Source organism: Ailuropoda melanoleuca, chromosome 1, assembly GCF_002007445.2.
Source record: "Ailuropoda melanoleuca isolate Jingjing chromosome 1, ASM200744v2, whole genome shotgun sequence".
NCBI lineage: Eukaryota > Metazoa > Chordata > Mammalia > Carnivora > Ursidae > Ailuropoda > Ailuropoda melanoleuca.
In genome coordinates, this window is record NC_048218.1 from 69,330,468 (window position 1) to 69,355,105 (window position 24,638).

Sequence of the window (24,638 nt, forward strand, 5' to 3'; positions counted from 1 at the left end):
GGTTGTTGTTTGAAGATATGGAGCGCCCGTCCACTGAGAGACCATAAGCATAGAATTGTATACAGTTCTGGCTACAAGCCTATAACAGAAGTGCCCACGCATGGTTTTATGTCACTCTCTGAATTGAGTTCAAGAGGCCCTCACTCTAAGTGCTCTATGTAAAGTAAAAGCAGTTCATGCGGCTGTCATTGTACTCTTCCGTCTGCAATTAAGATGCAGGCAGGAAATGCAGAATATTTTTCCACTTCAGTTTAATCACATTTTGGAAGCAGGAAATCCCTCCGTGGCTACCTGGGTGTCTCTTAGAAAGCTTCACATTACTGCGCATGGAGTAGATGCGTGACAAACATGAAAGCCAGGAATGGGGTTAAAGATTCCTGCCTGACAGCCAAGAACCTGGTCAAAACACTGTTCTTACTTCCACTCCTCCCCACCCTCCCTAGTTCCCAGCCAGAGACCCTATACCCGCGCAAGGTAGTCCAGAATCAGTCCTCTCTTCCGCTGGCTCGTCAATTACATTTTTCTTGGCCACGGTTTTGCCTTTTCTTAGGGACATGTGGGGTACCCGAACTTGCAGGACTAATCCCAGGGAAAATGCTATGGGAAGAAAGTTGGAATGACTTCTCAGGGTCCCGGATTCGTACGTAGGAATCGCTGCCCCTGCATCTGCATTGTGCTCTTTGTTACGTGATGGAAAACAGCACCGGTAGGGGCCTGGCTGTGTTAGAGTAATCATTTACCTTAGAACAGAATGTATTATATGGTTTCTCTCATCTATGGAACATAAGAACTAGGAAGATCGGTAGGAGAAGAAAGGGATAAAGAAAGGGGGATAATCAGAAGGGGGAGTGAAGCATGAGAGACTATGGACTCTTGAGAAACAAACTGAGGGCTTCAGAGGGGAGGGGGGTGGGGGAATGGGATAGGCTGGTGATGGGTAGTAAGGAGGGCACGTATTGCATGGTGCACTGGGTGTTATACGCAACTAATGAATCATCGAACTTTACATCAAAAACCAGGGATGTACTGTATGGTGACTAACATAATATAATAAAAAATATTATTATTAAAAAAAAGAACAGAATGTATTGACGTGCAATCATTTCCCCTTCGGTGTTGACATCCTTCTGAAACTTCAGTAGGTGGGAGAACAGCTTTCAGGCATCCAAGTGTCATTTCTATTTTCCTCCTCCAATCATGGCACTTTCCTGTCACTCTTCTCAGTAGAGGCGCCTTCCCCAGAGCAGTTCCAGCAACAGGCCCGTGAAACTGGCTGAGGAGCTTTACAATTTTACTCCCATCCATTGATCCTTGACGGGTTTGCTATGGTTCTGCACGAAGAGCAATAAGAGCTAACGCTTACTGAATATTTTCAGTGAGGCAGCCCATGTGCTCGGTACTTCACACAGAGCTCTCATTTCGTCCTCATTTCTACCCTATGTCATGAGGAATTTCATTATTTTCATTTTACCAAGAGTGAAACTAAGGTCTGTAAGCAGGTGTGGAGTCAAGATTTGAGCCCTGGCTACTGCCCTTCAGAACCCTTGCTGGTAACCCCTATGCTCTTACTACTGTGAAGTATTAAAATTAGTAAGTGCTCAAGAAATATTTGAATAAATAAGTGATTGGAGGTCTCTCTTTTCCAAAGGGCCTCCTTGAGGCTTCCCTCAGGCAGAATCATGTGTTTTTACAACTCCCTGGCCCATTGCTCTGAGCAAACCAGGGTTTAGACAGATGGCTAAGAGCAATTAGGTTGTGCTTCACATTTTTCAAGCACAATTGAGTCCCACTTCAGAAAAGCAGAGAGCAGTTCAAAAGTGAAATTACCTTCTCTGGGCTGTTGAATATGAGTCAGCTCTGCTCAGGCAGCTTGCTTACTCTTAGCCACTTTCAGGAGGAAGGCTTAAGACTTGGGGAATATGCACCCCAAACTCACAACCTTAATAGCTGCAGCTTTCTCATGGGTAGAGGTGATGGATGGTAAGACAGGGAGAACACCCAGAACCTCAAGTCTGATCACATGATTTTAAAAAATTATTGGGCCATTTAATGTCTCTGTGCCTCAGCATCTCCATTATGGAATAGGAGCGATCTCTCTGGCTTGCTTTCTATTTCCAAAGCAAAATCCCTAATCAAAGAACTTGTAAGACGGCAAAAGCCCCCTGAAGGCATAGCTGCTTGGAAGCATTATCTCCAGAAGTTGGGGGTGTACTGCAAAGGAGTGTAATGGAAACGATTCAGGTAAAATAGGAGATTGACGAGGGGACGATGAGGGACTGCTGGAGTAGGATTTGCGTGTTGTTGGTAAGAAGGTGGCAATGGGAGATTATTATTCATAATGCACTTCAGAATTACAGAGCACTTTATAGCCATTCTTAGTGCAGTCCTACAAATTGACAGAAGACTGAAAGTAATGAGGCCAAGTCTGAAAGAGTCAGCCAGTGGGTAGTAAGTATGAATAGGCATGGAAATGAGAAAGTGACAAATATACCTCTCGGGCCCAGTGCAGTATATCTCGAAGAGCCTTGTTCCCTGCTCTAATAGCTGTTTCCAAGAAGACTCTGACCTCATGCTGTGGCTGTGGAGGGGTGGAGAGCTGGGCTGCTTAGGTGACATTTGGGGCTGCTCAGCACTGTACTTTGGGAGGACTGCATCGGGTTCGCCCCAAAGCCTCTCTGTACTTCCATCGCCTTAGAGCACGTGTCTCATTCTACCTTGTTTTGTAGCTGTTTGAGAAGACGTCTGTCTCCCCTATTAGAGAAGGAGCATGGCTTAGTCTTCTTTGTTTCTTGGTTTGGTGTTAGAAACGCTTTACAGGACAGGCCCTCCCTTATGTGCCCTCCAACCCCAGGATCCAAATCAATTGAAGCTGATCTCAGTCCTGGATGGCCTCATAATAGGCAGATCAAGCATATGCTCAGGAAACCAGCAAATAGAGGCATTAAAGATTTTTTAAAGAATTGGGTATTTGCTATTTCAAAAAGGGATGGACACGGGGCACCTGGGTAGCGCAGTCGTTAAGCGTCTGCCTTCGGCTCGGGGCGTGATCCCGGCGTTCTGGGATGGAGTCCCACATCGGGCTCCTCCACTGGGAGCCTGCTTCTTCCTCTCCCACTCCCCCTGCTTGTGTTCCCTCTCTCGCTGGCTGTCTCTCTGTCACATAAATAAATAAAATCTTTAAAAGAAAAAAGGGATGGACACAATGAGATACCACTTCATATGCTCTAGGATGGCTATAATAAAAAAAGACAACATTAAGTGTTGGTGTGGTAGGAATATAAAATGGTATAGCCACTTCAGGAAACAGTCTGGCAGGTTCTCAGAAAGTTAAACACGGAGGGGCACCTGGATGTCTCAGTCAGTTAAGTGTCTGCCTTCAACTCAAGTCATGATCCTGGGGTCCTGGGATCGTGCCCTGAATCAGTGCAAAATCTGCTTCTACCTCCCCCTCTGCCTGTCCCCCCACTGGTACTCACTCTCCTCTTTCTCTCTCTCTCAAAAAAAAAGCTAAACATAGAGTTTACCATATAACCCAGCAATTCCATTCCTAGGTATATACTTTAAAGAATTGAGAACATATGTGCATACAAAAACTTGTAAACAAATGTTCAGAGCAGCAATACTCCTAATAACCAAAAAGTGGAAACAACCCAAATGTCTACGAACCGAGGAGTGGATTAAGTAAAATGTGGTATATCCATGCAGTGGAATAGCATTCAGCCATCAAATGGAATGCAGTACTGATTCGAGCTACGGTGCGGAAAAACCATGATAACGTTATGCCAAGTCAAAGAAGCCAGACACAAAAGACCGCATTTTGTATGATTCCACTTATATCAAATGTGCAGAATAGGAAAATCTACAGAGACAGGAAGTAGATTAGAGGTTGCCTAGGGCTGGGGGGGGTGGGAGTGACTGATGGGGGGGGGGTTGACAGGGAGGGGGAGGGGAGGGTGATGAAAGTGTTCTAAAATTGCTTGTGGTGTTGGTTGCACAGCTCTGAATATACTAGGAGTCATTAAATTGTATACTCTTTTTTTTTCAAATTTATTTACTTGAAAGGGAGAGAGCACAGAGGGTGAGGGAGAAGCAGACCCCTGTTAAGCGGAGAGCCCGATGCGGAGCTGGATCCCAGGACCCTGGGATCATGACCTGAGCTGAAAGGCAGATGCTTAACTCACTGAGCCACCCAGGTGCCCCGAAATTGTATACTCTTAAAGAGTGAATTAAATGGCAATAAAAAAGAATTACGGTAATAATTACGGGAAAGATCAGATTTTTGTTGAGTCATCTTACGTTTATTTTACAGGTTGGTATTATTTTTATCTTGAATTATATAGGGGTGTGTGGGGTTTATAACATTATCTCTTTGGTGTTTTGGGTTTGTAAATAGCTTGATCTGGCCCTGCTGGACTCTAGCAGCCCATCAAATGTTACATTGAATCTTTCCCTCTGCCTTCCCCTTCAAAGTCGAGTGCCCTGTGTCTCCTACCTGTCTGGTGATTAGAATGAAAGTGATAAACTAATGAGTATAATGTATAGTGACTGAAGACAGCACTTACATTTTGACAGATGCCTTAACCTGAAAGACGTGATTAATAGGGAACCGTAGGCCTCCTGGCAGGGCCAGTGTGGGAAGTCATTTTGATTAGTAATAGCATTTCAGTCCTCCTTAACCACACCAAGTGGGTACGTACTGATTCTACCCACTCCTGTAAGATTGAATTTAAGACTGAAGCTGAGGGGAGGCTGGAGTTTGATTGGTTATTGGCGGAACAACACTGTGTGAGGCGTCCTTTTATCACTGACAGATTCTCACCTTGAAATTGTAATTTTGCCTCTGCCGGGCAAGTATCTTGCCTTTCTTCTGTGTGCTGTAGGGAGCACACTACCAGATGTAAAAGATTGATGGCTCTTGTCTTTTAGGCCTGGGCTTGCTTTAGATTCCAAAACAACTTAAATTTTAAAGTATTTCCAAGTATCCCTGAAAGGAGCCACTACCTGTTAGTGACCAAGGTACTTGCCAGATGTTATGTCTCTATGTGTTTTTGAATGCACCAAGAAATGGTGATTTCTAGGATGTGCCCTGCTTTTAATATTGAGGCCCTGTCTGGAAGGAGAGAAGTTGGAAGAGCATCAGCGTTGGAGTCCGATGGAGTTGGTCTTGTGTCCCAGCTTGCGTTTCTTATTAGCTTAATAAACTTGAAAAAGTTAGTTAACATCACTGAGCTGTAGTTTCCTTGTTTGTAGAGTTGGGAACATGAATCCTTACCGCACCAAGTGCTTGTGAGAGTCATAGGAGGTAACATATGGCAAGTGCCTTACTCTATGTTTGGCCCAGAGTATGAACTCAAAAAATGTTAGTTCCCTTCCATTCTCAATGCAAGTTCCAAGCAAGAAATATCCACCTTGCCCCAGCAACCTCAACATAATAAGTAGAAATCGGTAGTTGTTCTCTTTAGCCTGGAAAATCAGTGGTTCTTTTTTTTTTTTTCCAAAACAGCCCTTTTATTTTTATTTTTATTATGATATGCTAGTCACCATACAGCACATCATTAGTTTTTGATGTAGTGTTCCGTGATTCATTGTTTGTGTATTAACACCCAGTGCTCATTGCAATACGTGCCCTCCTTAATACCCATCACCGGGCTGGCCCATCCCCCCACCCCCTCCCCTCTGAAGCCCTCAGTTTGTTTCCCAGAGTCCATAGTCTCTCACGGCTCATCTCCCCCTCTGATTTCCCCCCCTTCAGTTTTCCCTTCCTTCTCCTAATGCCCTCTGTTCTATTCCTTATGTTCCACAAATAAGTGAAACCATATGATAGTTGCCTTTCTCTGCTTGACTTATTTCACTTAGCATAATCTCTTCCAGTTCCATTCATGTCCATGCAAATGGTGGGTGTCCATCCTTTCTGGTGGCTGAGTACAGTGGTTCTTTTTTTTTTTTTTTAAGATTTTTATTTATTTATTTGACAGAGAGAGATAGCCAGCGAGAGAGGAACACAAGCAGGGGGAGTGGGAGAGGAAGAAGCAGGCTCCCAGCAGAGCAGGGAGCCTGACGTGGGGGTCGATCCCAGGACCCCGGGATGACGCCCTGAGCCGAAGGCCGACGCTTAACGACTGAGCCACCTGGGTGCCCCTGAGTACAGTGGCTCTTATTCCATTGTATATCCTATCCTGGAGTCTCGTATGGAAATGTTGTTAGTACATGCGTGTGTGTCTAGCATTCTGGGCTGGCCAGGAGGATGGGAAGATTGATAATGTGAGGGATGATTAATAAGACTCTGACTGCCTTGTTGGTATGTCCTCTTAAAAGCACTGTCATATCTGATCTATCATGGAAACAGGAGCTAATTACATTCCTGGCACTGCTTCCTTCCTTTGCTACAATCTACTCTGGGTCTTTATGTCATCTTCTTTTTTTAAGTTTTTATTTTAATTCCAGTTGGTTAACATACGGGGTAATATTAGATTCTCGGGTCTTTATGTCTTCTGCAGAGAGGAAAACTACTAAGACCGTGAAGCAATAGAAATAGCAATCTTTTATATTTGAATAGCGCTTCACAATTTCAGTATAGTCAGTATATGTTCACATTCATTATCCTGTTTGATTCACGACCTAATCAAGTGAACAGGGCAGATATTATCCTCTATCTGGAAGAGGAAAAAAAAACAAGCCATGGCTCAAAAAGATGAACAGCAATACAGTAGCAAAATTGGGATTAGAACCTTTGTCTTCTGACCCCTAATTCAGTGTTCTTCCCACTTTAACTGTAACTGAAATGGTTTTGGCCTAAATGGAATATATTTGAAAACAAGCAGAACATAATATTTGGTTATATAACACCCCAGCTGTTGGCTCTGATTTAGCAGAAACTTTAAGAACAGTAAAAGAGGGTGGAAGGTAACCGAGTGTATAAGATGAATTCTGCATTTTGAGATGTTCAACAAAAGCCACAGAGGATGCTCAGAACATTGACTGGGATAACACTGAGACTTCATTTCTCTGTCTGTCATGCCTTTGCATTTTTCCTTATCAACTCCAGTGACAAAATTCAGCCTTTTCAGCATTGTGCCCTGACATTCCTAACGTGTTCCTCCAACTTATCTCCTAATTTCCTGCTTTCTTGGCTATGTCATACACACTTGATGAAACCCCTCCTTCTACTGTCTGTCCCATTCTCACATCCCAACTTCTCCTGAGGCATTTCACCTTCGTCTACCCCTCTACCTAACCCTTTTGGTTTTGTTGCATGAAATCCCCATTCATTTGAAGCAATCTTTGCTAGATAAATAAAATAAAGTGGTAAAAACCACTCTGCAAATAAACGGACAGAGGTTTCTTCTTCTTTCTTTATTTTTTTAGACGGGGGAGGGACAAAGGGAGAGGGGAGGAGAGATTCTTAAGTGGGCTCCATGACCATTGCAGAGCCCAACAGGGAACTCGATCTCATGATCCTGAGAAAATGACCTGAGCCGAAATCAAGAGTCAATGTACTGAGCCACCCAGTCTCCCCAGAGCATATTATTCTTATCCTCTGCATTTTCTTAATGCTGCTTTTTACTTCCCAGCCTGACCTAAAACCTAGGAATTCTTTGCCCTGCTGATTTTATTTCCCTCTAAACCCTCTCCAACTGGTCTGTAAAAACAGTCTTGACATGTTATGTGTGTGTGGTGGGTTGTGGCAGGGGGTAAGTGTAAGGGGGCCTTTCTCTAGTAGGGAAACATTCTTCCTACTTCTTAGCTCACAGAAGTCAGCAAAATTCTTGCTCCTCACATGTTTTTAGACAGTAGGGAAAGTGTCAGAGGCAAGGAAAAGACTGAAGATGAAAGCAACGAAAGAAAGTTTATGGAAAAAGTCCCAGAGGAGATAGGAAGAAAATGTTGTGAGATCATGAGCAGAGGTATTGAACTTAAGGGGGGGAGTGGGGGTTTGCTTTGTCTGGGGATGATAGAAGGGGAAGAAAACTGGAAGAAATTCTGATGTAGAAAAGAATTTGCAGGAGTAGCTCCTACCTCTCAGTAAAGCAAGAATGGAGATTATTTGCTGAAGTAGGTGGGCTCGGGTTGGGCATTTGAGAAGAATAGAAACAATTTGAAGTAGTTTTGGTAAACATGGTCAGGGAGCCAATGAATAAGGTTGTGGAACGGCAATGGGAACTACCTAGACTACCTCTCCCCTCACCCACCCCCCACCTCAAAGGACGAAAAAGCTATTCACAGTTTATTTTGCTTATGACTATTAGCAAGTAGTAAGGCTAGGAAGAAATGATAAAAGGTGGGGCGCCTGGGTAGCGCAGTCGTTAAGCGTCTGCCTTCAGCTCAGGGCATGATCCTGGAGTTACGGGATCGAGCCCCACATCAGGCTCCTCCACTGGGAGCCTGCTTCTTCCTCTCCCACTCCCCCTGCTTGTGTTCCCTCTCTCGCTGGCTGCCTCTCTGTCACATAAATAAATAAAATCTTTAGAAAAAAAAAAGAAATGATAAAAGGAAAGGATCATATGACAAAGATCCACTGGAAGGTACTGGGTTTTTTTTTAAGATTTTATTTATTTATTTATTTATTTATTTATTTGAGAGAGGGAGCACGTGTGAGCATGAGCAGACAGAGAGGCAGAGGGAGAAAGAAAGGGAGAAGCAGACTTCCTGCTGAGCAGGGAACCCCGCTGAAGGGCTCAATCCTGGGCCCCGGGGATCATGACCTGAGCTGAAGGCAGACGCCTAACCGACTGAGCCACCCGGGCGCCCTGAGAGGGTACTGTTTCACCCTCTCTACCAACTCCTCTGTTTCAGGCCCACAGCAGATGAGTACCTACAACTGCCTCCTAGCCGGCATCCAAGCTTCTGGTCTCTCTCCCCTCCAACTCATCCTTCATTGCACTTAACATCCTATTGAAGTGAAAGCCATCAGAATAATATTTCCCAAACATAAATCCGCTCATGCTGTTTGCCTTTGAAAATTATCTTGACTGATCCTTAGCATGGTATTCTAGCACCTTCTTGTGTGCTACCGTAGCTTCATCTCCTGCCGCCTCCCATTTCCCACCCATATCCCTATCTTAACTTAGCCATACTTAACTAGTACTTGCAGTCCTTAGCAAGCTGATTTCTCGAGCTTTGTGCCTTTGCACATGCTTTCTCTCTACCTACTGAGAAACGCCTGACATATCCTTGTCCACCTAGCAGAGTCCTGCTCAGTGATACCAGGGTGGGTCTCAAGCATCCTTCTACAGGTTATCAGGGTGCAAGCACCGTCAAAGCTTATGGCCCAAACTACTTTGATTTTTCTCTGCCCTCCTCAGGGAAAGAGTTAAAGCTAGCCTATGTGCTTGCTGCAGTTTGTCCAGACATCTGCTGGGTGAGAAAAAGTCTTCTTGGGGTTTAGAAGTCAGAGTGGACTTATCTATCTAGTTGGTAAGGAAAGATCTTACCTCTCCTGCAACACAACTAGAAACTCTGTCTATCACAACACCTTCCAGGAAACAAAACACACAACTCTTCTCCAAACGCCTCAGGAGACCAACAACGGTAAGTATGTACCTTCGGTGGCCTGTGAGATGGCAACATAGTGAAAAGCCCACAGGAGCTAAGCAAGTTGACCAAATACAGGAAAGAAAAGAAGTATTGTCGGCTATGTGGGAAGCATGGCAAACTGGAGAACTCTACCTCGTCTCAAGGTCATTTGTCTTTTCCTTTTCATACTCCATGCACGGCCTTCACCAATTTCTTTCTTTAAAAAAAAAGACTTTATTTATTTATTTGACAGAGAGAGAGAGAGAGAGAGAGTACAAGCAGGGGGAGAGGGAGAGAGAAAAGCAGGCCCTCTGCTAAGCAGGGAGCCTGACATGGGGCTCAATCCCAGAGCCCCGAGATCATGACCTGAGCCAAAGGCAGACGCTTAACTGACTGAGCCATCCAGGCAACCCTCTTTCTTTTATTTTTTTTTTGAAGATTTTATTTATCTATGAGAGAGAGAGAGAGAGAGCAGGGGGAAGAGCAGAGAGAGAGAGGGACAAGCAGACTGCATGTGAGTATGAAACCCGATGTGGGGCTCGATCCTAGGACTCTGAGATCATGACCTGAGCTGAAACCAAGACTTAGACGCTCGACTGACTGAGCCACCCACGTGCCCCTTAACCAATTTCTTTTGTGGGGTCTGCTCACTTGGAATTCTTCAGAGACAGAACTCTGGCCTCTAAGGTCCCTGTGTCTCTTAACTAAAGGAAAGGAGGCAGTTTGAGTAGAGGACATAGCTCGAGAAAGGCACACGGGATGGAAAAACTGTCTGGGGAATTCTTGTCTTGGTGACCTAGCTAGACCTGGTGTCCGTTCAGGCCCTACTAGATGAGTGGAAGCACTAGAGCAGTGGCTCATCGTGTGCACATTTCCCAGAGAGATCATGGATAAGTCTTAACCTCCATAACACATTAGCTGTGTGTCCTTGGACACGTCATTTAACCTCACTATGTCAGTGCCTTATCTGTAAAGTGGGGGCAATAAGAGAAGCGATTTTAAGTTTGTTGTGAGGATAAAATGAGCAAATACTGTGTGCAAAGCACTTCAAACAGCGCCTGGCTTGTAGTATATGCTCAATAACATTAGCCATTATTATTGTTATTAGTATAACCTAATAGCTAGCTGACAATGGCCTAACGTTTTTTGTCTCATCGGTAACATTCCCATTGTCGCAGGAACCGTTGGTGCCTTACACAGAGCAATGAGGAGGGGAATTCTTTTCCATCATGATGAGGTCGGTGGGAAAGAGATCTGCGGAAGCCTTTTCTCATAGCCCTCAAACAAACTCTGTGGGCTTATTTGCATGGAGGCAGGTACTTTTGTGTCTGCTGCCTGAATGCTTTCTCTTGAGGTAGAAAAAGAAAAGGATTCTTCCAAGTGCCCCTTGTGATCTGGATAAGGTCAACGGCAGTCAAAGCGGGAGCAAGTACCCCATCCAGCTCACTCTCCTTCCTCCTTCTAGACCTAGACTCTGGTTTTGTTCGGCCCACGGGTGAGCTGGTGCCAGGGTGAGTAGTGAGTCAGGGTCCCACGTGTTTGGTGTACGTCTGTTGCAGTCATTCTGCATCTGTGCTAGCACAAATAATTTCTCAGAGTGTTCCCTCTGGGCTTTCTTCGAGCCAGCTCTCCCCTCCAGGTCATTCCAGGTCAGTTGTAAAGGACTCCTGGGGCCCTAGGCCTGGATGGTGTTGAGGAGCCCTGCGCACTGCCAGGGCTAAGACTGGGGCTGGGACTCAGGGCCAGTCCTGGGCTAGGCTGGGTAGCTAGGGAATGCCCCGTCGAGGGTGTGTAGATTGGGAAGCCGGATGTGCTTCCGAAAGTTCCTTCAGAAATCAAAGGCCCTTTCTGCGCCTGCACGGAGGTCTGGCTGCTGCTGCTTTGGCCAAGCAGGAGGGGCCACTCACACAGCTCCAAAAGCCTATCTGGGGTGGGGGGGGTGGGGGCCTTTCGTTCCCATTTTGTTTGCTTGTTTTATAGGGAGTAGGCCTTATCGTTAAACTCATACTGAAACCAGCAGCTGAAGTTTTTAAAAATCTCATCTCAAAAGAAAACACACACATACACTTACACACTAATTATTTCCTAAGATTTTCAAGAATAATAATAATAATAATTCTCAGTCCCTGTAGACACTTTGTAAACACTAGACCCGGGTCCTTTGGGCCAGGAAATATGTTCTGTTCTGCATTCCAGTACCATCAGAGCTTATAAATTTTTAGATGAAAATCACTGAAATTAAGCAACATCCCCAACCCCCCCGCAAACCAATGTGTTTCTCTGTTTCATGCACCCTGTTCTCAGAAGTGGAAGGAGGAAACAATTCTTGTCTGATCCTTTGCCCTGGCCTGGAGCTGCTGGAGCTTTACGTATGAGTATGTTTGTGTAGGAGGGTGGTGATGGTGACATTGTTTTTAAGGATTATTTATTTATTTGACAGAGAGAGAGGGAGCACGCACAAGCAGGGGGAGGGGCAGAGAGAGAGGGAGAGGGAGAAGCAGACACCTCGCGGAGCAGGGAGCCCGACATGGGGCTCCATCCCAGGACCCTGGGATCATGACCTGAGCTGAAGTCAGACACTTAACAACTGAGCCAACCAGGCCCTCCTGGTGAGGTGACTTTTTGACTGCTATTCAATCCATCCATCCATCCATCCATCCATCCAATTTACTCATTTAACAAATATTAAGTAACCTACTGTGTGCCGGGCACTCTGTAAAGGGATGTGATCCCCTCTGTCCCTTCAGTGGATTTTCCAAGTTCTCTCAGGGTGTTTGGGGCTTATACCCTCTTCTCTTCAACAGGGGTGATAAAGGAGTAAGGGGCTGGTATGGACAGAAGCAGGGAGAATGACTGAGGTGGTTGCTGAGGCAAGGCACAGAGGAAATGTGTTTTCTCCAATAATTCAAGGTCCACTTTGTTTCCCTCATCGTGGAGGCTTTTTTTCTCCACATAGCTCTAACAGGGGTGAGCAGAGAACTTCAGGGTGACTGGAGGTCTGCCCTGGCCCAAGACTGTACCTCGGGTACCAGTGACAATTCTAGAGCAGAGTGTTTCCACCTCCAACTCAGAAGCGAAATCTGGACTGGCTACTGAGCGACCCTGCCAGCTGCTGGCTTTCAAGTTGGCTTTGGCTCTGGCTGAATCTGTGGAAATTGGGGCCCAGGCTCCTCACTCAGCCGCTTGCATTGATCTCCGGGCCTCTTTTGTCTCCTCCTCCCCAGTGGAAGCCTCTCCCCCTCTCCCCCTCTGCCTCTCAGCCTCTTCCGCTTTCCTCCCCTGCTTCTAATGAATTGAAATCTCCGAGAGCGAGCCGCTAAGGCTCTGGTAGTTTCACAAAACTGTCCTTGCTCTTCCTGCATTTGCCCAGTCAAGGGTATCTTTGCCCGAGGTCGGAGTGATGCTGTTAGTGATGCTGTTAGTCCTGCTGTGATTGCATAGCAACACACAGCGCTCCGAGACGGGAGGAGGAGGAGAAAGAGAAGAGGGCAGGAAGGTGGGAGAGACCGAGGGAGAGTGTGCACACAGCAGCTGTCGGCATCCCTGTCTCAGGGACTTCTTTGCTGATTCACAGGGGCAGCCCAGTGCCGGCCTCCCAGCTCCCAGCTGCAGCCTGCTCCTCAGACCTGCGGAATCAGAAGGTAGGCCACGGAGAAAGGATTCTCCAGCCTCGCCCTTTTTGGGCTGGCTGAGGGGAAATGACCGAGGGAAGGGAAGGTCTGGAGGTACTCTGAGTTTGTGTGTGTGTGTGTGTGTGTGTGTGTGTGTGTGTGTGTGTCTGCCTGCATGTGCCTTTGGGGGAAAACTTGCATTAAAAAAAATGCCCACAATGAAGTAGCTCCTGCTTGGATTGAGAGGGGAAAAGAAAAGGTGTCCAGGAACAACAGAAACTCAAGCCGATCTGAGCAACTAATGAATAAGAGGAAGGTCCACAGTTTGCTTCTTAGAGAGGAGAGGGCTATTCTTTCTTTCTTTCTTTCTTTGCTTGCTTGTTTGTTTGTTCATTTTTGTTTGCTCTCAATGACATGCTTTTTGTCCAAGGGTGGATTTCCTGGCGGGAGGGAAGGGAAGGGCTGTGGAAAGCACCGGCTGAAAAGGGAGGAGAGAGGAAACGTGGGACCTCTGAGCAGGAGCAGGCTTCCTGAGCAAATGAATGTCTAGTCAGCAGCAGACAGGACACAGGAGTGCCTCCCTGGAGTAAACCGGGCTCTGCCTCAGGAGCCTGGGGCCAAAGGCACAGCCTCATCTCCGCCCTTACTTCCTGGTTCAGTTCATCTTCCCCGTGGCATTTCCCCCTTTGCCTCTTCCCTTGGTTTCCTTCCCACCCCGCGCAATCAGGAGGTACGTCTCCACTCCCGAAAGAAAGCATAGCTTGGCGTGCTTTGCAGCGGGGCTCACCGCTCCTGGAGTCAAACACCCTGTTCCTTCTGGGCTTCTTACCTTTCCTGGCACCGGGCCCAGCACCCCAGCCTGATAAGTGGGCCCGAGACCACGTGGGTAGCTAAGGTTGATTCCGCCTTTGGTAGGCAGGCAGGGCTAGGCCTCCTGGGTGTTGGGTTCAAGCAGGTAGCTGGGCTGGGCCGAGGTGAAGTGGAATCGACAGCAGCCTGTTTCCATCTAGAGCAGGGTGCATGCCGAATGGAAGAGAACATACCTTTCTCTTAGGTTTTCTTTTTGATTGTTCAAAAGAACGAAAGCCTTTAAAAAGCTCCAGGTCTAGTTCACCTGAGTTCCTGACTTTTCCAAAGGAATCCTTATTTCTAGATTAGAGGCCCTCAGGTAAATCACCTTTTAAAAGGCCCTGTGGGAACCACGAACCTTGGGAGAAGTTTTTTTTCCCTTCTGGAATTTGGGTGGGGAGATGGTTCCAGAGAACTTGGGAGCCTTCTCAGGAAACCCTCCCTGAAAAGGAGGTGCTGCGAGTGAAAGTGATAAGTATCCTGTCCCTGAAAGAAGACGGAGCCCCTCTTTTCCTGCGTGGGTCCGCCTCTTCCCTGCAGTCCTGCCTCCTGCAAACTCTCGCTGGGGGGAAGAAGACACATGGAAAGTTGTTCCCCTGGGCATAGCACTCTCTTGCCAAGTCTCTCTGGAGCTCTGAGCCAGAGCACCCTTCAGTTCCAAAACCACCCAGAGGAGGAAGTATGGCTTGAAGAGCAAACTTAACAAAGGCCCAAGAGCCAGAATTAGAGAGCGTATCTGGGATGCAGCACTTCTAAGTATAGACACCCAGAAGTTTCTGGTGTTCAGTCTTCCACAGTGCCAGATAGGAGGGGCTCTCACTCATGAAGCCCAAGCAGATATCCTTCTCAACTTGCCAGGGACGCTCAGAAGGAACCCACTCTATGAGCTGTAGCATGAGACGACATTCCTCCCTTCTAAGGGATTCTGAACACACGTCCGCAACTAAAATAGCAAGTGAGACGAATCCCTTCTAGGACAGCATTTACCAGACTGATGCCTCACAGAGCACTGTTCCGAGAGAATGTTAATAGATTCTGTTTTAAAATAAGGAGTGGTGGTGGTGGTAGTGTGGGGGTGCATTCTGTGGCCCAATACTTTTTTTTGAAGATGCTTCAAAACAGAATTCTCCTCTCAGAGAGTCACAATGTATATAAGCATATTAAAAGGCTCTGAGCAGGACTGCCACAAACAAGTCCTTTTAATTTCATTTAACCCAGTAGATCCCAAACAGATTTGACCAGGGAACACTTTTCTACATGGAAAACACTTTAGCATCTTGCAGACACAGTTGTGGGAATTGCTGCTCAAAACGACAAAACAAAACAAAACGCTGGGAGAAATTGTCACATGGAAAAAACTTATCAGGTAATCTAGTTCAATTCTGCACTTTTAAATGTGAGAAAAATTGAGAGAGTAATCAGATTGTTCTCCTTTCCAAAGCTGATGAGTGTCTGAGAGAGTGGAGCCCTCATCTCCTGATTCTCAGTCTACTGCCGCTTCTCCAGCAGGCGCCCTCCTGTGAGGCTGGTCCCAGGAAAAGGAAACAGGGTTAAGGAATAACCCTGTCGTTAAGAAGGCAGCATTTGTATCTTACACGTTTCTTTTAGTATTTGGTTACATCCAAAAAGTGTGGATTCTCGTCAAAAAGTGTGGATTCTCGTCAGCATGAGATCTGTTGCCTTCTTTCAACCAATGTGCTGTGAACATTGTTCCTATGCTCAAAAAGGTACAAAGAATAACATAATGGGAATCAGAATACCCACCACCCAGCTTAAGAAAAAACACCAGTAGAATTGAAACCCTCTGTCTACCCTTCTAGGATTAAAACTCCCTCTTCTCCGCACCACTGATCTGTCTCCCTCAGAACTAACCGGTCTCCTGGACTTGGTGTTTATGATTCTCATGCATTTATTTGTACTTTTACTACACACTATGTGTCTTTAAACAGCATATACCACTTCTTTGCATGGTTTAAAAATTGATATCAATGGGGTGTATTCTTGTCCAACTTTTAAAAATTCAACGTTATATTTGTGAATCATCCATGTTGTGACATGTGACTCTAGGTCACTTATTTTTTTCACAGTGTATAGCATTCCATTTCATGAATATGCCACGGCTTATTTATCCATTCTGCTGTTTATGGGCATTTAGGCTGTTCCCAGTTTTTGGCTCACAGTTAGGGCTATTAGGATCATTCTTTTACAGATATTCTTCTTTAAAAAAAGATTTTATTTATTTATTTGTCAGAGAGAGAGAGACGGAGAGAGAGCACAAGCAGAGGGAGAGGCAGGCAGAGGGAGAAGCAGGCTCCCTGCTGAGCAGGGATCCCGATGCAGGGCTCGATCCCAGGACCCCGGGATCATGACCTGAGCCAAAGGCAGACACTTCACCAACTGAGCCACCCAGGCACCCCACTTTTATAGATATTCTTATGTGACTGTTGCTTTGGGGTATGTATCTAGAAAGGAATCATCCTATCACAGGGTATGAGAATCTTCACCTTTGAGAGATATTGTCAAATCGCTGTCCAAAATACTCCCACCAGCAGTGTATAAAGGCTGAAGATGTTTTGCATTGATTGCCCTTAGAATAAAATGCTCCCCATAGGGATGCATCTCTGATTCTTTTCACTGGAGAATAAACGTCATTTCTTGGAATTGCTTGACAACTAACTTCTCAGGAACACGTTTCATTCTTTCTGTTTGTAAATGAGGGAGTTGAGGATGCCTGGGTGACTCAGCTGGTTAAGCGTCTGCCTTCGGCTCAGGTCATGATCCCAGGGTCCTGGGATGGAGCCCTGCATCTGGCTCCCTGCTCAGCAGGGAGCCTGCTTTCTCCCTCTCCCTCTGCCATTCCCTCCACTTGTGCTTTCTGGCTCTCTCTATCGCTCTGTCAAATAAAGAAACAAAATCTTAAAAAAAAAATAAATGAGGTGGTTTGTCTTAGATAATCTCCAAGGTCCCTTCCAGTTTGACAATCCGAGTCTCCCTGATTTATTCATTAAGTGAGAGCATCTAAAGCAGACCCTCAGGTTCTGGCTACATTGCAAGAATTATTTTAGGATCACATAACAAGGTTCAGCACCAATGAGATGTGTGTCTTCTCTCTTAGTGCCATGCTGTCAGGTAGAAAGGCAATGCTGTGAGAGAGGGTGCCATCATTCAGTGTCACCTTGGATCGGAGAGAGGAATCTATAACACATGGGAAGGGGGTCTTCTCCCCACTGCCTTGTTCTTTGCCAAGCCTCTCATGATTTAAAAGTCTTCTCTATTTATTTTCCTTCCAAGAATAATAAATAGTTGGTATAAAATACACCCATATAAATGTTTGTATATATGTATATAGGCACACATATGCAGAGTGTATAAAGTCAAAGGGAGAATCTCCCTCACACAACTCTCCAGAAATAATGTTGCTGAGCAGTTTTGTGTCTCCTTGCAGGCTTTTTTTGATGCATATATGCATGTAGATATTTTTTCCAAAAGCTTTTTACATAATTGGTGTTCTCTCAGACATATAATTCTGAACTTGTTTCCTTTTAGCTAAAATATATACCTTTGATATCTGTTCACATCAGTGTATATAGATCTACCTCTTTTTAAAAAGATTTTATTTATTCATTTGAGAGAGAGAGACAGAGACAGAGAGAGAGCACAAGCAGAGGGAGAGGCAGAGGCAGAGGGAGAAGCAGACTCCCCCCTGAGCAGGGAGCCCGATGTGGGGCTCGATCCCAGAACGCTGGGATCATGACCTGAGCCGAAGGCAGACGCTTAACTGACTGAGCAGCCCAGGTGCCCAATCTACGTCTTTTTAACAGCTACATTAATATTTCATTTCATGAGTGGCTATAATAATAGGTAAGATCTGAGTACTTACTAGATGTCAGAAACCATGAATGAACTCCTTGCAACCAGGCTATGAGGTATTTTCATTATTCGTTATACAGATGCAGGGACTGATGCGCAGTAAGGTCAGGGGCTCGTCCAAACCTGTGCTGATAAGTAGTGGAGCCAGGGTGCAAACCTGGGTGTCCTGGCTCAGAGCCCACAGCCCTAAATGTCCCGCTGGGCCGCCTGTGACAATGGCCCCTTTAAGTGGTCCCCTGTTAATGACCACTTGAGTTGATTGCAGAGTTTTGCGATTGCAAACAATACTGCAGCAGATATCCTCATCCATTTCTGCAAGAATTTCTGTAGGATAGGTGCCTAGACTTCTCTAGTTTCTAGGTAGAAAGACTATTTGTTCATAAAAAAAAAATCTACTGAATTCTAAAGCACAGGAGGAGCTCAGAGGTCAGACTAGGAGAGCTGACCAGAATTTTACTTCTCAGATGTCCTAGGAAAGAAATCGAAATGTTCTGTAGAGTTTGCCAGCTGGGTGATCCCCCAGAGCCCAGACACACTGCATCCTCTTAATTGTGGCTTCGCCTGGGTGCGGCATGACTGATTCAAGTGCTCGGGCTCCCACCTGGTGACCCATAGCCAAAAAAAAAAAAAAAAAGGCTCTGCTTGCTAGGGGTCAGTGACCACGATGCCTCAGGGCCTGGGTTCTAGAAGTTCCAGAGGCAGAATAGTGTAACGGTGAAGAACTTGTGTTCTGGGACCCATCTGTCCCGGATACAAATCCCAGCATCTCACCCCATAATTCACAATATCGCTTTGAACCAGTTACTTACTGCTTCTGTTCCTGCGTGTTCTTATCTGCACAATGAAGACAAAAGCAACCACTTCATGGGGTTGTCGTGAAGATTAAATGACTTGATTATATAGACTGATTAATTATGTAATACATGGAATACAGTAAATTTTAACCAAATAAATTTTCCAACAAATAAATTTATTGTTTATTTGGTTGTGGAAAAGCCTCTACCCTAATCTTTACAGAAAACAGCTGAAGACGTCCGTGGCATTTTGGTGAGGAGTGGTAAGGGAGGGAGGAAGTGGCCGTTAAATAGCTAATATATTGACAGGGTACAAAAGGATATGCAGTAAAAACTACATCTCTTGTTGGTGGCACAGGGCTTTTGTGGGTGTGGGTAATTATTCTATTTTTCAACCCACGCAGTGACTATATGGAAATTTGCTTTATGATATTTCAGTATATTTTACACATCTGCTTTATGCACTCTTTGTAAGTGCATTATATTTCTCAGTTTTATAAAGAGAAAATTCCAAAAGAATGGAAGGAATTCTTCCACTTCTGTCTGGTAGCCACTTGGCTTCTTTCTCCAAAGGCAATCAATATTAACAGATTCTTTTGTATGCTTTTATTTTATCCTGTGTAATTTTTTTGCATCTATAAGCACATACTTTCCTTTTGGTTTTACACAAATGTAAACTAACTACTTTGTTTTTTCTTCTCTTCTTTTTACTTAAAGTTACGTCCTAAGAGGTTATTCCATATTGTCATATAAAGTGTTCCTCATTATGTTTTTAACCGCTGTATAGAATTCTGTTGTATGGATATACCAGTACTTATTTAACTATCCCCCAAGTGGTGGAAATCTAGGTTGTTTGCATTTTTTTTCCATTTCAAGGCTTTCTTCAAATGCTAACATTCTGTATACATCACTTTACACAAATGCAAATAAATACGTGTATCCGAAGTGTTTTTCTTTGTGCCTTCTGGGATTTGTACCTACAAAGTTGAGGACCTGTACACTGACCTAGTTGGAGTTCAAGTCCATAAACCAAGTCAGGAAACATTCAACGAGTGCCTGCTGTGTACTTGGCACAGTCTTAAAAAAATACGTGGGATAGAAATAAACATCAGATATAGACCTTGTCCTCCAATAGCCAATAATTTTGCTTTCATGTTAGAATCCTGGTATTTCCCAAATGTTTTTAAAGCTTTTATCTCTGCCCAAGAGAAATAACGTCTCCCCCCAACCCCCCAAATCTTTCCGGAAGGGCCTGTGTGTAGCTTTGAAAACCAGAAAGAGCATTCCTAGTAGCAAAGAGCCACAGCTTGGTATCTAGCAGGATCCCTAGGAGAGAGGACAGAAGAGTTAGCTCCACCCCCAAAGCTTCCTTCACACTACTCCGTGTGTACAAATCTTCTCTCTCACCTTAGCAAAAGGATCTCTTCCATAAATACATCCTAAATCCCTCCAACTTAAGGCGAACACTTCCTCCTCTGCGACCTCTCATGGCATGGTTTCTGCGTCCCACGTAAGGTATGAATCATTTTTTCCCTTAAGTTATACTTTTTAAAAATGTATCTTCTTTCCTACACTTGGCCATCTGGGGACTAAGATTCATCTCCAATTCCACCCAGCCTCTGCAAATTAAAAGGAGGAATAGGAAGAGAATCTGTATGTACAGGTGGTAATGTGGGACATCATGGAGATAAATAGAGAGGCAGAAGGAAGAATCTTTTTGTAGAACAAAGAGCACTGGCCAGGAGTCAGGAGGCCCAGGCTCACTTGTGTCTCAGCATCTTCATCTGTCAAATAGGATCATCATTCTGGCTGGGCCAACCTTACCAGGTTGCACTGAGGATCAAGAAAGACAATACAGCAGGCTACAAAACATGCTGTACAAACACAGGGATGCTAGGATTTTAATGTTTGACAACTCTTACACATTAATGTTTTACGGGTTAGCAAACCAAGGTCTAGAGAGGTGAAGTGACTTGACGTCACAATCAGTGGCAAAGTCTGAAAACAGCAGAGGATAGTCAAGATAGGACCAGAAGGATTTTATTCCTTCTCTGCCTGCGCTGGGATTAGAAGATCTCAATTCTCTGATTCCTGTATTTGTTTTCTTTCTTTCTTTTTTTTCTTTTTCTTTTTTTTTTCTTGGTGAAGCATCAAGCTGACATCAGACCAGTAGAGGAATAAGAAGGAAGGAAGTTAATTTGTAGAGAGGGGAACCTCAAAAGAGACAGAGATAGTTCATGAAAGAAGAAACACAACTTGTCACTAAAACTGTAGGGAAAAGGTTAAGCATCTTTAGAAATTAAGGAAATACAGAGAACTCCTCAAGATGACATCTTCTCTTATGCAAAGATATTTTAAAAATAAGAATACTCACTGTTGGCGAGTGTGCTGGGAAACTGGCACTCTCATACATTGCTGGTGTTAGTATAAAGTGATCTAACTATTTTTTTCTAGGGCAGTTTAGAAGTTTGCATCACAAGCCTGAAATTGGTTCATACCCTTCAGTCCAGGAATTCTCCCTTCTAAGAAATTATCATAAGAAAAGAATCACAGATATGCACAAGGCTGTTCATTGCAGTGAGACTTATGTCTACTCGTTAAAATTATGGTATATCCATTCACCTGAATAGTATACAACGATGATTACAGCTAACATTTATTGAGCAGTATACTATTGCCAGACACTGTGCTAAGTTATTTAAATACATTATTAATTTTAATAATTAGAATAATTCTATGAAGGCAGTGTCATGGTCATCTCTGTTTTGCAGATGAGAACACTGAAGCTTAGAGAGGTTAATGCACTCCAGGCCGCACTGCTAGTAGGATGACTAGTGTGCATGTGATTCTGGGTCTCTATGATACCAAAGCCCATAGCCTCAACCATAGGGCTCTACCACCTTTGCAGCCATTAGAAATCACGTTTAAGAGGAATAGTTAGTGACATTCTTAAATGATCGTGATATACATGGCAAATGAAGAAAGCACAGTACAAAACGATATATATCATAGGATGACAACTGGAGATATATGGATGTATTTTTTTCATAGAAAAACTACTGAAGGGCTTCACACCTGTTAGTAGTAGCTATTTTTGGGTGGTAGTATGATAGGTTATTTTAATGTTTATCCTTATGATTTTTTGGGTTTTCCAGTTTTTCTATAAAGAACATGCATTACTTGTGTAATCAGCAAAAATAAAAATGTTAATATAAAAAGAGGTCTGAAGGCAAGACTTTTGTAGCCTTCATGTTTATAACACATCTAGATTAATACTTTGTTTTTTATCTGAGTTACTAATTATTTTATGTTGGTGTCAGATAAGAGGGGAGCCATCTTTTCAACCATTCTTTGGAGAATCTCTTTGGGCATGAGGAGCTATGTAGCTGTGTAATCTCTTGAGACTTAGAGTACAATACAATGTCATTCCCACCATAAACTCTTGCATCTTTATGATCTGTAACAGTCCGCAGTCTTGGACCAAGGAACCCTGAGGAAGAGGGAAGGGCACTCAATGCAAGAAGTCCACAGATTTTCAAATGTATGTGTTTTTTCTCACTCTGCAAGTACTAAAAGTACAGCTACTATTGTAGGTATGAGTGGGTGAAGTGAGATTCTTTTTTTTAATCTTAAGGGGCCCTTATACCTAAAATGTTGGGAATCACTGAAATAGAGACTAAAAATGGTGGCTCTTTAATCATCAACATCAGGAATCAAAGATGCTCTCTCCCTACTCTTTGGATCAGGGTTAGCATGCCCAACACTAAAAGATATTGCTTTTACCATTTGCAAACTTTGTCTTTGTTACGCATTCTCATCCCACTTGTGTACATTCACTAAACTGTCAACTGATTTGTACATCTAACTTTTTCACTCATGTCTTCTTTTTCTCAGCTCATCTAAAGCTGAATGTGTCTCAAGCATAGTTTATTATGGAACACTGCCCTCACCCCATACCACACCAAATTTGCTCCTTCTCCTGTCTTCCCTCTTGCTGTTGGCAACATTATCCACCCAGCTCCCAATAGAAACTTATCACTTCTCCACCTCCTTCACCCTTCACATCCAATTGATCACCGAGCTCAATGTTTTGTACCTCTTCGGTAAGTATCTCATAATCCGTGCTCTCTGCTCCCTCCTCAGTGCAACTGCTTGCCAATTATAACAGCTTCTCAATGGGCTCTTCCCCAGGGAGAATCACTCCACAAGGCAGCCAGAGGGCTCTTTCTAAAATGCAAATCAGGTCGAGTCACTCCCTTGCTTAAACTCTTCAGTGCCTCCCTGTTGTCTACAAGATAAAGCCCAGAATTCTCTGCTTATTATTTAAGGCATGACCCAATCTGGCCACAGCCAGCCTTGTCAACTGCTTCCCACACCATACATTTCATTTTATCCTGATTGGAATAATAATAATAATAATAATAATAATAATATCATATTATATTATATATTATATACTATATATAATATTTTTATTATATTTATTATATTATTTTGTCTTATTATTTTGTCTTATCTCCCCCACCTAATGACAATCTTGATTTCTCTTTCATGGCTCACCCCAAGTGTATTTCGTCTAGGGAGACTTTTCCTGACATGACCAGGTAGAATTCACCTCATCTATGCCTTCACTCCATCCCATAAATATTTCTATTATTAATGCAAGTAGCACTTTATGGCTTGATTTTTCCCATGTCTATTCTTTCTATATGCGAACTCCTCAGGGGCAGGCACCATATCTTTTTCATCTCTGTGCCTCCTAAATTCTAGCCAAGTGGAACTTGCTTGCTCTGAACATGCTATGCTTTTTTTTGGTAACATCCACTTTTGCAAAGGTGGGTTCCTCTGCTGGGAACATCCTTCTCCCTTTTTCCCCTTCTCTGCACAGGCAAACATCTACTTGTCCTTTGAGACTCATCTCAAATGCCGTCTCTCTGAAATCTTTGCACATTCTCAGAGTTAGTTGTTTCCTATTATTGTTATGAGTTTATATGACTGCCTCCCCTCACCCCGAGCTCCCCCACCTTCTTCTCTAGGCTGTGAGATCTCAGACAGCAAATCATCTTGGTGTCTCCAGCGCAAAGCACAATAGATAAACAATAAATACTTCTTCGGTCAATAATTAAATAAAGTCTTTGTGGTACATGGCAGCCTGGGAAAAACTACTGGGTAGACCAGCAAGCTTTGAATACTTATTTACATAACTGGTCAAAGCACCCTTGGGTAAGTGTTGGGTTCATAGGCTTTTTCTAGGTCTTGACTCTGAATCTCTCCTTATTACTTTTCCAGGTGCTTATGGTCAACGGTCAGTGCACTGCCCATTCTCACCCCCCATGAGCCTTGGTTCTGATGCAACCTATGGTCATGCAGGGATGCCCTTATACCCTCCCACGATGTCATGAATGGCGGGCAGCTGACCAGTTCCATCACAGCAGCAGCCTCCGAAGCACCTGCCCCCAGCCTCAGGTAAGGGGCTGATAGCAAGACAAAGTCCTGTGGAGAAAGGGTGGACACAAGATCTGTGTGTGTTCCTGTAGGTGTCCATGCTTCCTCTGGGGCACTCTCTATATACATGAAACCCTTTGGAGGGCTTGTAACCTCCTTCTGACTCATCCCTTATCACTCATGAAGCCTTTTATAGGGGGCATAGGGCAAAGAAATGTGTTGGACTGGGCAGGGCCCCCATGGTGGAGGGGGTCTAGTTCCATGTTAACCTCCCAAGGGAGATCCCAGAAGAGTGACCCTTCGATGGTGTGACCTAGGACAAGGCAGGACCTTCCTTTGCCTTAGCTTCTTTACGGCATACTTCATATTCTGCACCTACAGAATAGTCTCTCTCCTTCCATTTGCTCTTTTTCTCAAGTCTTTAGTCTTACAGCTCCTGGTTCAGCCCCACTAAGGATCCCTTGACCTTCATACCTGTCTCTCCTTTCCTCTCTCCGCCCTAGGAATGGAATGGTGGTGCTGTGTGTTCCTGCCTATGCATGTTGGTGCGTGGGCA

At 44.4% G+C, this 24,638-nt stretch overlaps 2 protein-coding genes across 11 annotated transcripts in view; one reads left to right on the top strand and one right to left on the bottom strand.

The window, feature by feature from the left end:
- DLG1 (discs large MAGUK scaffold protein 1) overlaps positions 1–24,638 on the bottom strand; it is a 1,062,265-nt gene that overhangs the window by 538,284 nt on the left and 499,343 nt on the right. The gene's annotated exons all lie outside the window — the stretch shown is intronic.
- Positions 11,800–24,638, top strand: part of DRP2 (dystrophin related protein 2) — a 44,247-nt gene continuing 31,408 nt past the window's right edge. For 2 of the 4 annotated variants that reach the window (XM_034660388.1, XM_002928563.4), the window contains exons 1-2: positions 12,476–13,154; positions 23,927–24,103. In XM_034660388.1, the coding sequence (XP_034516279.1) occupies positions 23,987–24,103 (117 nt within the window). In that variant the 5' untranslated portion in view covers positions 12,476–13,154; positions 23,927–23,986. Of the gene's footprint in view, positions 11,889–12,475; positions 13,155–22,531; positions 22,741–23,926; positions 24,104–24,638 lie in introns of those variants that run through there. The other 2 variants (XM_034660383.1, XM_034660379.1) reach the window with 2 other exon arrangements.